Below are 12905 nucleotides of genomic sequence, written 5' to 3'. Positions count from 1 at the left end.
TACATCAATGCGAGTCTGAGTCATCCACCACGAGCGTCCTCCTCGTGGACGCTCCAGAGCTGCCAACACCCACCAGTAACGGCCGTCCACTGGGTTATAAAAGAACATCGAACATCGAGATGGTCCGCGGTGGCTAAAATCATTTGGTACACACAGTGTGGATGGTTTCAGTTTAAATGAAAACATTTGGGTAAAGCAGTCTATGAAGACCACTTCTGTAGTGCGTTGTGGGGGCATTCATAACCATCTGTTACAACATGCATAAGGGCACTCAATGCTTTCTGGTGCGCCATATCAACAGTCATAAAACATTATAGATGTCATTTATAATGAATTATATATTGTTTTAATGAACTAATCAATAATAGTAAAAGGTTGTAATGTACCAAAATGTTCAGGCTATCTTCTTCACGTCTACATGGAGCATAGGAAGTAATTTTTAAATGATGGGATAACATAAGGAATTTCCATTTTGTGTTGTATTTTGCGCTACATGGAAGTAAGTCATACTAATTCAGAATTATTTCTTTAATTTTTCTCAAGTGAATACATTTTTTCATACCTTTTGATATATAATTTCTCATTTTATGACTTTTAAATCAGTGTATTTGTATTAGTAATTTAATATCCTCCTGGTCTCTTTTACTCTCTCTGCAGCACAGTGAGTCAGTAATTAAGATCAAGGATTAACTTCTACTTTGAAAAGTGCCATAAACATTGCTACTGTATTTTTATTTATTTATTTTATATTTATTTATTTTTCATTTTTGTTAATTGTATTGTTGTTGTTTTATTTTATTTTCTGTCACTACCACTGTTTATTCAGGTTAACAAGGGTTTTAACCCAAATGTGACATTTTTACGAGAAAATCTCGAATTTAGTTCAAATACCCCGCAGCCATCTCTGGTGTTTTACTGACCCCTGCTGGGCGACCCCGTGCATCTCCAAAAAGGAGGAGGAGAAGAAGACGAGTGAGGAAGAGGTAGTAGTAGAAGAAGAAGTGTTCTCCGTCACTTCCGGATAAATGAACGCACAGCGGGTGAGTATGAATGCATGTTGTGAATCTGCTACCATCCAAACGCAAAGTATAAAATGTATGTTGATTTTGACTTCGTGAAATATAATTCTAAACGTAAACTTGTGACAAAACGGCGTATTTATTGAGGAAACGTTGTTTCAAACGGTTAATTTTAACTGAAGTTCGCGTGCTGCGACGTCCCTTCTACTAGCCCAAAATGTCTGTGAGTTTTTGAAGCTGCTAATTTTTACTTTCTGTGTTGTTTACAGACTGGATGAGTGTGTGTTCGTGTGTGTGCAGGCGTCGAGATGAAAAGGTAAGACTTTTCTCTCCTCTTAACTACAGCGACAAACGCGACTTATCCGTCAGCCCTGGTGTGTGTGTCAGATCAGTGATCATGTGCCAGCACGACTGCAGTAAACTTACGATAGACTTGTTTCAGTAGTAATGTATAATATTACTTCATACTTCGTTAATTCTGCAGACTTTTCCAGCGAGGCTCAGCCTGCAGTGGCTCTGACCTTTCCTGTAGTGTCTGCTAGAGGGACGTGAGGCTGTTTGAGGCCCTGCTGTGTCTCCTCACGGCAGGGTTATAGGTAAACCTCCGACAAACCTCAGGGCTGTTAAAGTGCCCAGAAATACACCTGTTCTCTAATTCATTTGCGACCTGAAGGAAATTTTCTTGGACTGCAAAGAGACGAGTGTGCAGGCAGATGATTAGAACAAGTTAAATTGTTTTGTTGTTTAAATTTGCACTGAAAGTAAATGTCAGAATACCCAGAGGGATTTCTCTTCATACTGTCATGTTCCACTAGTCGATGAACTGTGTGATCTTGATGAATGAATCAGTGTTTGGCATTAGTGTGATATGGGAATATTTTACTGCATAAGTATTTATATAATCTTCAGCATGGCGAGATGTTCCCACTGTTTGTAATCTGATGAATTCGCAGAATTGTTAGTCTCATTCTACAGTATTGCTCAGACTCTCACACGTTTGTGGCTTTTAGGTAAATTTGTCTAAATGTCCAGTACTCAGTGTGAAGTACTGTTTTTACAGGACCGCAGGGATGAGGCCCGTGCTGCTCAGACCCCCCGACTGACGTCTGCTGCTCAGTGACACCAGGTTAGTTTTCGTGAGGACAACATGTGACCTGAAAATGGCTGTTTTGTACATGCAGTACTTTTACTTTGTCTCGGGCCAATCTCGTACGTGTACACGTTGGTGGTGGTGAATCAAATTGTTCAGATGTGATGGCATCACTTTGGGTCGTGGTTGTCCAATACAAAGATTACGTTTTCCAAATCCATTTTATTTATTTTTTTTGAAGTAATGAAATAAGAATCTGCTGATGGACTGATGAAGTACTCATATTGGCCTGATTATCAAATTCCCCCTGGTTTTCCAGCACCTGTTTTGGAAAGACACTTGAGCCTACAAAACATTAGTCGTGTGTGAAAATACAGCGCTGTATGTGGGCCAGTATGCTGAATAGGATGTTCATTAGTAATTAATTTATTTTTTTTTAAGTAATCAAAGCTTTCCCTCTGCTGATCAGACTAAATAAGCCTTTTTGGTCATTCATTTAGGCTGTTCATGTGTTTCAAAGACGTGTGCAGACTTTTCCAGCGAGGCTCAGCCTGCAGTGGCTCTGACCTTTCCTGTAGTGTCTGCTAGAGGGACGTGAGGCTGTTTGAGGCCCTGCTGTGTCTCCTCACGGCAGGGTTATAGGTAAACCTCCGACACTGTCGAGTCACATTAAAAGTCTTGCTGTGCTGCTTTGGCGTTATCTGTTAGGTTGACTGACGTCTCTTTGCTTTACAGGAGTGGTGAAGAAGGCAAAAGAAATGCCTCTGAAAGTGGTGCTGATGGGTGGAGAAGTCCGACATGTCGAAGGTCTCGAGCGAGGCCAAGTGGTACGTTTACCTGAACTTTGTTGCTGACATGCTGCTGTACTCAGCCAGAATCTACTCATTGACTCCTTGTGTGATGTACTAGAAATGTTGTAGGAATGAAGCATCTGAGCAATACGGTTTTTATTCTTCACAAGACTTCACAGCTTCCAGTCGGCGTCGGTGAAAGAGTTTGTCTGTAATCTTGTCGATGCTGTGAAACCAGAGCGCACAGCAAACGTCAGGGTTTCACCGATACGACGGGACTTTGATGCAGGTGCGCATTCAGCATTTCTCCAACTCTGTCTGATGTTTCTTCAAGTTTTACAATAAGAACTTTCTGAAAATGTCGTCTTTATCTGCAGATTTAATCTGAATGAAAACCAGTTCGTCTGCCAAGAGGATTAAAGATCATATATGGACCTCTGACCTTCAGATGAGCTGTACACCTACAGCGTTTGCATCTGTGTCCACAGTAAGATTTGTTGAGGGTGAAACCATGTGTACAGTGATGAGAAACGTAAAAATAAACTTTAAACACATTTGCTGTGGTTGTGACTTGATTTTGAGTCTGAGATAAACGCAGTCATTAACACAGTGATAATCAGAGGACAGAAATAAATTCAGGCTGCGGCTGATTTTTCACGTTTATCACATCGGATTGTGATGATCATTGTGTTTTTGTGAAACTGGACTGAGGCCAGCGTAATGTGCTTTGTGTCCCATGTGCAGTTCAAATGTGAAAGAAAATCACTTGCAGTGGAAGGTTTTAATTTGTAGAAACTCAAATCCAGTCGCATCAGATCATCAACACTGAGCTTGTAGTTGAGGTCTCTGCTTTAAAGGGGAAATATTTGAGTTGTTTGGTGCTTAATTTGTTCAGCAACCAAAATGTGTAGTACTGATAAAGGTCCATGTGAGGGCGATGTTGCATCATTCACTTCACTTGGTTCACTTGGTGTAAATAGAAATAACATTTATTTTACAGTTTTTATACCTACAAATGCCCTTTGTAGGGCATTTGTTGTCATTAGGCTAACTGTGGTGGAAGAATTACTTATCTTTTACTGAAGTAAAAATATTCATGCATTCAGAAATTCACTTCAGTAAAAGTGCTTGCTTCCCCGTAAAATACCAAGAAATGTTATTTTATTGTGAAATGCGTGAATGTTGAGCGGATGTGACGACGTTACTTTCGGTTTGACCCGCTTTAATAGGTAAAGAATCAAAGTCACCAGGAGTGAACTGTGAACAGTAAGTTACTCACTAAACTGAGCCGTGCAGTGTGGAGATTTGGGGGATTTCTTTCATTTTCATTTGTAACGGAAACAGCCTGTAAACTAACGTGTCGACTCGCGCCTTCACGGCGTATGAAACAGTTCAGGTGATATTTTACAGCAAAGTGGGGGAAAGAAAAACAAGTTCGTGCTTTGCAACGAGGGCGCTTCTAATTTCTACTTATTTCGTCGAACAGAAACCACATCTGCCAAACAAAGATCTGCTTTCGCTTTCGATGAAACGTCTTGCACTCTGAAAGCCACGCAGCCTTGAAACATCTCCGTGTAGCCTTGACAGAAACTCAAAGTGGACGATGTGGAGCGTTGAAAGGGCGTGTGTGTTTTCACAGTGTCTGCAACAGCGACGAGAGGATGGAGGCAAAGGGGGGCGTGATTGAGGGTTTTGGGGTTGCCAGGTGTTTTACCGGCTGACAGGATAGCTGATAAACCACAGATACGGAGGAGGGGAGGCTCTGAACTCATGAAGTTTTAAGTATGCACACTAAATCCATTTATGTAAATGTTTATTGACTAATCTGTTGCTTTTTATCGCCCCCTACTGACCACCATTAGGAGTTGCAAAGTATATACTGTGGCTTATTTCGATAGATGCAATGCATTTTCTTGACACACACTATATAGACAAAAGTATTCAGACACGTCTCTTTATGGGGCTGTTTTTCAGGGTTTGGGCTCAGTCCTTGACTTCCAGTGAAGAGAAATCTTAATGCTTCAGCATACCAAAACATTTTGGACAATGCTGTGCTTCCAACTTTGCACCAACAGTTTGTTGAAGGCCCTTTTCTATTCCAGCATGACTGTGCCCCAGTGCACAAAGCAAAGCTCCATAAAGACATGGTTGGATGAGTTTGGTGTGGAAGAACTTGACTGGCCCACACAGAGTCCTGACCTCAACCCCATCCAACACCTTTGGGATGAACTGGAACGGACATTGTGAGCCAGGCCTTTTGGTCCAACATCAGTGTGTGACCTCACAAATGAAAATGAAACACTCCAGCATGTTGTGGAAAGCCTTCACAGAAGAGTGGAAGCTGTTAGAGCTGGAAAGTGGAGGACCAACGGTGTAATTGTCAAGTGTCCCAATACATCTGTCTATATAGTGTATTTCCAGGGTACGAGTTAAAGATTCCTCATGTTGTTCTTCAACTGAAAACACGGAAATCACTTTTGATTTGTCGGAAAACTCTCCTCCGAAGAAAAAAATACAGTGATTAAGTATTTTTAAAGTTAATTTTAGCATGAAGTAAACAATACTAATAACAAATCTTTTGCAGTACTTGTTTCCTCGAAAACAGAGGTGGAAAATACAGTCAAATGACATGTTTCTCTCCACAGTTGCTGCTTGAGTCATCAACAGTATCATTTAACAGTGAAAGCAGTGGACCACCTTTTGGTAACTGAACTTGTACTTATTTGTCTTATGTTTGATTATATTAGTCTTATACTTATTCAGAACTGTTTGACTGCAAGCTCTTGGTGAGTCATTCTGTTTCTCCACCTCTTCCAGATGGATTTCCCAGTGGAGGCAACGGTACATTTGAACATTTTCCCCAATGAGGCGCAGGTGCGAAAGGTCCTCAGGTCACATGGCTTTGAGCTGACAGACCTGAACAGCGATCAGGTGCGTGTCAAGGGGTCATTTTTGAAACTAAGAGCTGCAAAGGCCGTCTTGGAGCCACTTGTTAGCTCACAAACTAAGATGGACATCACACCCTCCTCATCCTCACCTGTCCCGGAGGCTTACTCCGGAGCCATTTCTAAACACTACTACAGATCAGATGGTAACAGAAGCCGATTAGGATCACAAAACAAGGCTCTGCATACTGGCTCTGGCTCCTCCAACGGCCATCCAACATCTCCACAGTACAGCTCCTCTATTTCCCCAAGACAAGGCCAGCACTGCTCATTAAGTGCAGGTAAAGAGTCCTTTGTCATTGATGCAGATGTGTTTGATTACGCAAAGCAGCTCAGGAATAAAGACATTCACAGCATTCTGGAGATCCATAATGTTAGAATGAAGGTTCGTCCAGTTTGCGATAGCTACAGCCTCACTTTACAGGGGAAAAGCGTGTGGATCGCAGTCGATAAACTACAGAGTCTCCTGATTGATCTTAGCAAATCACTTCGCACACAGGAAGTTCCTCTGAAGGGCGTGAGTCAGGACGGCAAGGCACTTTTAGAGCGAATTCAGACCAACAGAAACGTTTACAATTCAGTGCTCGTCTGTCCAAAGAATGACAGACTTCACCTCATTGGGCCGTCAGGTGAGAGCTACGAGTTAAAACAGACGCTGCTGGGGAGGCCAGTTTACCAGTCAGGACGCACAGGACGAACACTGGACAAAAACTCCAGGAGGAGGAGCAGCTCTCTGCCACCAATCCATCAAAAGAACACAGAAAGAGATCATGGTGCTGTCGCTAATTCTTCTCCTGCCAAAGCTGCAGGTTACTCTCCTGAAAAGTACCAGGATGTTAACCAGAAAACTACTGAAGCTAAGCGGGGAGCTGCTGATCTTCAGGGGCTGTTCAGAATAAGAAGCCAGTCTGAGCCCCGCAAAAAAACAGTAGAAAGGACTAATGGCAACATGCAAGATGTGGAAGACAATCGGACCCCTAAATCCCCCAAGAAAGGCCTTCCTCAGTTACTAAAAATTAATTCAGACAATATAAAGCAAAGGTTTAAAAACATGAGAAGATGAGCAGTAAGTTTATGTCTATGGAGGTAGACAGACAGCACTGACACTAACCATACCGATATTTGAGTTAACAACCTGTCAGCTGTTAGCTGTTTTTTGTACATAAGTAGACTTATATTACCAAACATTTTTGATCTGGTTCATTTAAATTTGGTTATTATGAGAATATATACTGAGTGGAACATTTTACAGTCAAAAAAATAAACTTGTCAGTAGTGGTAGTGCAGCTAAGGTTTATTTTCATTATCAATTAACCTTTTGGACACTTTAACTATAAATCAGAAAAGAATTTTAAAAAAATGCACATCATGATTTGCTCAAGCATAAGATAAATTGATTCATCTGACCTGCCTGTCCACATAACATCAGTTAAACGTCAACTCATTGTAACTCATTATTATAATATTTCTGCTCTGTCTGACCACAGTTGCTTCTTAATTGGTGAAGCATTTGCTTCTGTTGGTGTTTCCTCTCTACTGGGATCTTTTTGGGATTAGGATCTGATCTGGATCAAGACCAAAATGTTGGACTGGGAACCCGCAAGGAGCCAGCCAACATGTATGACCATACCAGTGTGCTGTAAAGGCTAATATTAGCCAATAATATCAGCCATATAAATCTGTTTTGGCTCTTTGTACAATGTTGACTTTCTTTAATCACTTCTTTTAAATGTAAATTGTTCAAGAAACAACAGATAAATCAGTCAGTCAGACTGACAAATGTGTTTTTGTGGTGGGATATCCTGATTTTTTACTGATTCCTTTGATGAATTTTTATTCTACCAGGACACAAATCACCTGTGGACAATATTCTTCCATCCTGAGAACAGTCAGTTGCTTACAACTCTTAACTGGCATCAGTTGCACAGTTGTATTTTATTATTGCTAGTTGTTTGCACTATAAATGTTGATGACCTGTAAATTATTCCACATCTGTATACTGGGTGAGCAGAATATGATTCATGTCAATGGAAAAACCAAAGGATAAATATGGTATTTAAGTACACAAATGTCCAGTAAGAACACAGTGTTCAACAGTGAGGCACCATGGCTGATTTGAAGGATGTTAATTAAATGTGATAATGGCAACTGAATGCCACATCTGGATGGAGACAGTTACAGATGAGAGAGGACTTCATGAGCAGGAAGGGAAGTCTCTGGCAGGCAGCTAAACTCATGCTGGGAGAGGAAGTACCTGTGGCTGATGAGCATCTCACAGGTAAGTATATTTACAAGAAGGGTAACTGGATGTTTGACTGTTGACGTTACACTGTATAAAACAGACCTTACCTTTTCAAAGGTCAGGTGTTTTGTTTTTCTAACAAAAGTGATTCGGTCTACTAATAAATTCCCTTCACTCATACTTTTCTAATCAATGCTTGAATGAATTAAGAGGCCATTCAAAGGGCTTCTCTGGTGACTTCAACTCTGACTCAGATGTGTTTCTGTGACAGCAAAAACTAAAACACAAATCAGTCTGATGACGCTGATGCTACAGTGCAGAGTACTGTGGTTTTCCCCCGTATGTTGTTGTCCTTTGCTAAACCTAAATCTGATGGACATAGTGCTGCAGGAAATCTGACAGTAAATTATTTAGACTTGAGAATTTCATCAATAAAACATTATTTTTAGAATAAAAACAGCAAACTTAAAGGCAATAGTTTAGCATCGTTAATGACGATTACATTCTTTTATTTAAACATAATGAAGCTTTTCATCCAAAGAGGATGCTTGTCCTTATCACAGACTCTTCTTATGAAACTGACAGTGCAGGAGTGGATTTTAGTCATCATGGGGTAAAAAACCCATCTGACTCATGAACTGAGCTAAGAAATAAATACACACTCCACTGAAACATGCTGGAGACGTGGGCACCTGGCAATAAGGGTCAAAGGCTTATTGCTCTTCTCCTTCAGACACAGTGGAAATCTCAATACACTTTGTCAGTTTGAATCGCTTTATCCAGTTCAGTTCAAAGATTCATTGTAGTCACTGACTGGGTATACTGTGTCTGCGTACAGGCAGGCTGAGCAGAGGCACACAGGGAAAGGACGAAGCCTGCACTTTGACTGCATTTACTTAAAATCTGGAGGGGTGTGCAGTGGTGTGGTTCACTGCCTTGTCCACACCAAGTGCACACATCCTCTCTCTTCATTCATTGTTTATCACCTTATTCGACCACCACTGCTCTCATGTTAAACCTCCAACAAGTGACCAACGTTCAGTTGTGTGTTTACAGAAATATTCTGCGTATCATGTCTTTACTGGTTAAAGGATAAATCAAGCATGTTTGTGTTCTCTGTTCCACAATAGCTCAACAAAAGTGAAACACCAAATTAAGAGGACTTGACAGAAAATAGTCAGGGGGTTTTAGCCAGCAGAAACAACACAGGAAACAAGGGAAGAGTTTGTTATTTATTTTCCATTACTTTGGTTTCTCTTCCCCGTTCAAATTTAAATGTAACCCATTTTCAGTAGCAACTAAACACTTATGTGGTCCTGTGAAGCTTTTATGGAAGTGGTTGGAAATTAATGAGTACAGTATTGTACTCAGTATTGTAAAAGAAAAGTCAATCACAAGGATTACAAATCATAGAAAGATAAGATACATTTGCATCATACAAGCTGCCTAGTCGGAAAGTCTGTTCATCGCAGCCTATGACTCAGTTCCCATTCTGGGATATCATAAACAACAAGAATTTAGACATGTGACATTAAGCTGTTGGCAGAATGGCTGCAAAACCACCATAACTAATAGTTACATTTAAATAAAATCCAATATTACCACAAATAATATTAATTTGTCATAGTAAATTGTAATTAATTAAATCGATTCAATAAATTGAATTATTGAGATTGAAAATTCAATTGTCAACAAACCATGTGTTTATGCAATATGTAACACAACAAAACTAGGCGGTTTGAGCAGTTCAAATAATGTGATTAAATAACAGTGGTTATAACTATCCCAAGCTGTGAAAACATTAAGTTTTCCTTTGCTTCTAATTCCCCCAGTAGGCTATTTTCTGGTCAACATACACACACAGAATCCACAAGAGTAAAAGTAACAAAAGAAAACAGAGATAACAACATTAGCTTCAGACAGCTAGACAGCTAGCAAGTTAAATAGCCACAGATACTTGGCCACAGCTCTGACAAAATGCTACTGAATGTTTAAATGAAACTGACTGGTGGTGACAAAATATACAAAGCTTCCACTTCTACTTCACTGGTTCCCAATCTTTTTTTACTTGTGACCTTGTAAGATGAAGTGCCATCCCTTAATCACAGGACAGCATAATGTAGCTTTTTCTTATTTCCTCACAGTTACTGTCTCATGATTCAGGGACTTTTCAAGGACTCAAATGAGTATCTCCCTTGAAAAGTTCTTGAAAATGGTTCCAGATTTCAAGAAAGGGTGGAGGGGTGTTAGAAATCAAGACTCTGTGCGTTAGTCAGCATTCCCGTACACGCTTTTAACTTAATCTCGCACACCTACTTGCTTACTTTTTTCTTGATAAACAGCACTGTTAAACCTTTTGATTCATAAACTGAGTTTCTCAAGTTGAAGCTTGGCCCTGCTGTGAAATGGGAACCTCTGCTCTAGAGAAAACCCTAAGGGACACGTTGTACTGCCAGTGCCAAGTTAAGAAAGGAAATGCCGCGATCGCTCCCATAAGATAAAAGCCGTTTTCTACCCTTAAATTTGCAGGGTTAACTGCCCTTGTCTCACAGTATGTCAGATGTGGGTTTCTGTTTCTGGGAAGAAAAGATACACAAAACAACAGATAAAGCCTTGTATGAGTATTGAGAGTCATTCTCAGTTTAGTGACAGTTTTGAAATTTGGAGGCCTTGTGGCAGGAAGAGCAAGATGGAAGAGGATGTAGAAGTGGTATGAGCTTTCAAAGATAGCCTCCTGTTATTTATATAGCTTCGCATGAGGGCATTGGCTGACTGACAGGATGACGTGCTGCAGCTTGTAGACCACAGTCTTTTTGACTTGAGTAAGCACACCCTACAATCCACCAGAGAGCTCGCCACGCCCACACCAGACTGTCTACACTACCGGGCCCCAGAGATCGACCATACTTCTCTTTCTTCTTCCTTGAGCTGCTTTCTGTTCCTCTGAACCTTATCCGTCAGTTACTTTTGGTGTGTTTGGTGAATACAGACAGAGATGGCGGAGCTGGAGGGCCTGGAGTTTGGGAAGTCAGATTTTGTGCTCCTGGATGAGGTGACGATGGAGCAGTTTATGGAGAATCTGAAGCTGAGGTAAGGCCTGAGATCCTGTTAGAGAGAGGGAAGGGAGGGTGGAAGCTGCCGGGTGTCAGAGATGCAGAGGGTAAATACCCAATATAAGAAGGAACACCTCTTGTTTCTTCAAGTCTTTGTGTAAAATAAGTAAGATTATGGCGTATATTGTTGGACTTAACTGTCTCTATCTAACTTGCTTACAAAAACTGTTGCACTATATGCTCCTAAACCACCAAACTGACAGTATGTTGGCAACTCGTCTCAAATGAGAGGCTAACAGAGGACATAAAGATGAAACATGAGGCATGAGAAGCTTCTAACTTGTCTGTCCCACTCACCTCCAGTCTTAAGATACAAACATGGTTAATTTGATGTTTACTACACTCCACTATGACTGTAATGTGAGCCAGATGAAGCACATTGTTTAACCATGCTAACAAACTTGTCTAATTTAATATGTAGATGTAATTTGGGTTTTTTGGGTTGTTTTTTTTTTTTTACAATCTTTCTGCTCTTTAGGTTTGTCATGCTTTTGATTTTTCCCTTGTCTTTGAGTCCACACAGGGTTTTTCTGTCATTTTCTCACTTCCTCAGTGTCTTTTGCAGGGGCATCATGTCCTCAGTTCAAACTGTGAAAAATCACACCGTTTTCAGTCATCTAAGAATCAGCAGAGGCACAAAAATGTCAGACAATATCAAATAAACCGTAGATTTAGAGAAACAACTCAAATGTTTTCAGTTGATGTGTGTACAGCAGATGGCTCTCTGTTAACATTTTTTTGAAGACTGGCTTAGCCTCTGTCTGTCATCAATGCTTGGAAAATAATGTATGTGGAGTTTCATCACAAAGCCTGATCAGACTTGTCTGGGGACAAAGCTTAAGCAGGTTGTGAAGTTTGTGCTAATATGTGTCTGGGTGTTGATCTTCCTCTCGACTTCCAGTCATTACAGATGTGTAGCTTAAACCATGAAACCACAGATCAACACTTGATTGGACAACTGAATATATTTCTGTTTACAAGTCAGCAATTTAAGTGGTAGAATCACACCCCATCGGTTCCTTCCAACTCATACCTGACACAGTCACACCTAGTCTGGGCCTCCTGTTACTTGATTGATTAGTATATTGCCAAGAAATAACAGTTTAAAGTTGCATACAGTCACATAGTATATAGGAATTAGAAGCTGTACTTGTTAAGCCAGTGAAAGAAGTTTGTAAGTGTTTTCTATTATTGGCTCCATCTGTCTATTTCTGTTTTATTATTGGCCAATAGCCAGTAACATAAATTTTCACCAGTACAGGATTGAAGATTTACTGGTCTGATACATATCATGCATCTCCATCCTTCTCCATGCTGCTACTTGTGAGCCATACTGTATGGCCAACTACATAATAGTGGGAAATTGTGATGAGTTTTCAATTGCTGCGACATTTCCATTGGTGGACAATGTCTTTAATAGTCCTTTCTTATAGTAAAACGTTAAGTAAAATACAGATACAGGGCAGAGACTCTGCAGATATAGGCAACGTTTGACAAGAACAACATGGCTGTGTCCTCTAAATTCAAGGATAAGTTCAGGTGCCTGAACAGCACCTGGAGGAACCTTTATGGCGTACATGTTGACCCAACTGATACTCAGTCACCAACTCATTACAACACTGACTACATCTATAAAGCTTTACATGCAACAAAACGTTTTTGATTAGGCTTCAGTGTGTGTGTGACAGGCCAGTTTTACCCCTCT

At 40.5% G+C, this 12905-nt stretch overlaps 2 protein-coding genes, 1 long non-coding RNA gene and 2 other non-coding genes across 5 annotated transcripts in view; all 5 read left to right on the top strand.

The window, feature by feature from the left end:
- The first annotated feature begins 899 nt into the window (after window positions 1-899).
- LOC124075125 lies at window positions 900-3454 on the top strand. Its single transcript, XR_006845960.1, has 6 exons — window positions 900-1040; window positions 1289-1335; window positions 2080-2145; window positions 2845-2936; window positions 3071-3189; window positions 3278-3454. It is a non-coding gene; the product is annotated as an uncharacterized LOC124075125 (long non-coding RNA).
- On the top strand, window positions 1498-1632 carry LOC124049170. Its single transcript, XR_006841361.1, has one exon. It is a non-coding gene; the product is annotated as a small nucleolar RNA SNORA9 (small nucleolar RNA).
- Window positions 2634-2768, top strand: LOC124049171. Its single transcript, XR_006841362.1, has one exon. It is a non-coding gene; the product is annotated as a small nucleolar RNA SNORA9 (small nucleolar RNA).
- Window positions 3455-4062: 608 nt separating the features above from the next.
- On the top strand, window positions 4063-9195 carry si:dkey-154b15.1. The gene is made up of 3 exons (XM_046418430.1): window positions 4063-4166; window positions 5546-5603; window positions 5718-9195. Exon 3 carries the CDS (start codon window positions 5718-5720, stop codon window positions 6906-6908), a length of 1191 nt encoding a protein of 396 aa, XP_046274386.1. The 5' UTR covers window positions 4063-4166; window positions 5546-5603; the 3' UTR covers window positions 6909-9195.
- Window positions 9196-10942: 1747 nt separating this feature from the next.
- myo1g (myosin IG) overlaps window positions 10943-12905 on the top strand; it is a 37686-nt gene continuing 35723 nt past the window's right edge. The window contains exon 1 of the mRNA XM_046417446.1: window positions 10943-11177. Within this exon, the coding sequence (XP_046273402.1) occupies window positions 11083-11177 (95 nt within the window). The 5' untranslated portion in view covers window positions 10943-11082. The remainder of the gene's footprint in view (window positions 11178-12905) is intronic.

Source organism: Scatophagus argus, chromosome 17 (genome assembly GCF_020382885.2).
Source record: "Scatophagus argus isolate fScaArg1 chromosome 17, fScaArg1.pri, whole genome shotgun sequence".
In the NCBI taxonomy this organism is placed as follows: domain Eukaryota; kingdom Metazoa; phylum Chordata; class Actinopteri; family Scatophagidae; genus Scatophagus; species Scatophagus argus.
This window is presented reverse-complemented; position numbering and strand designations above follow the sequence as displayed.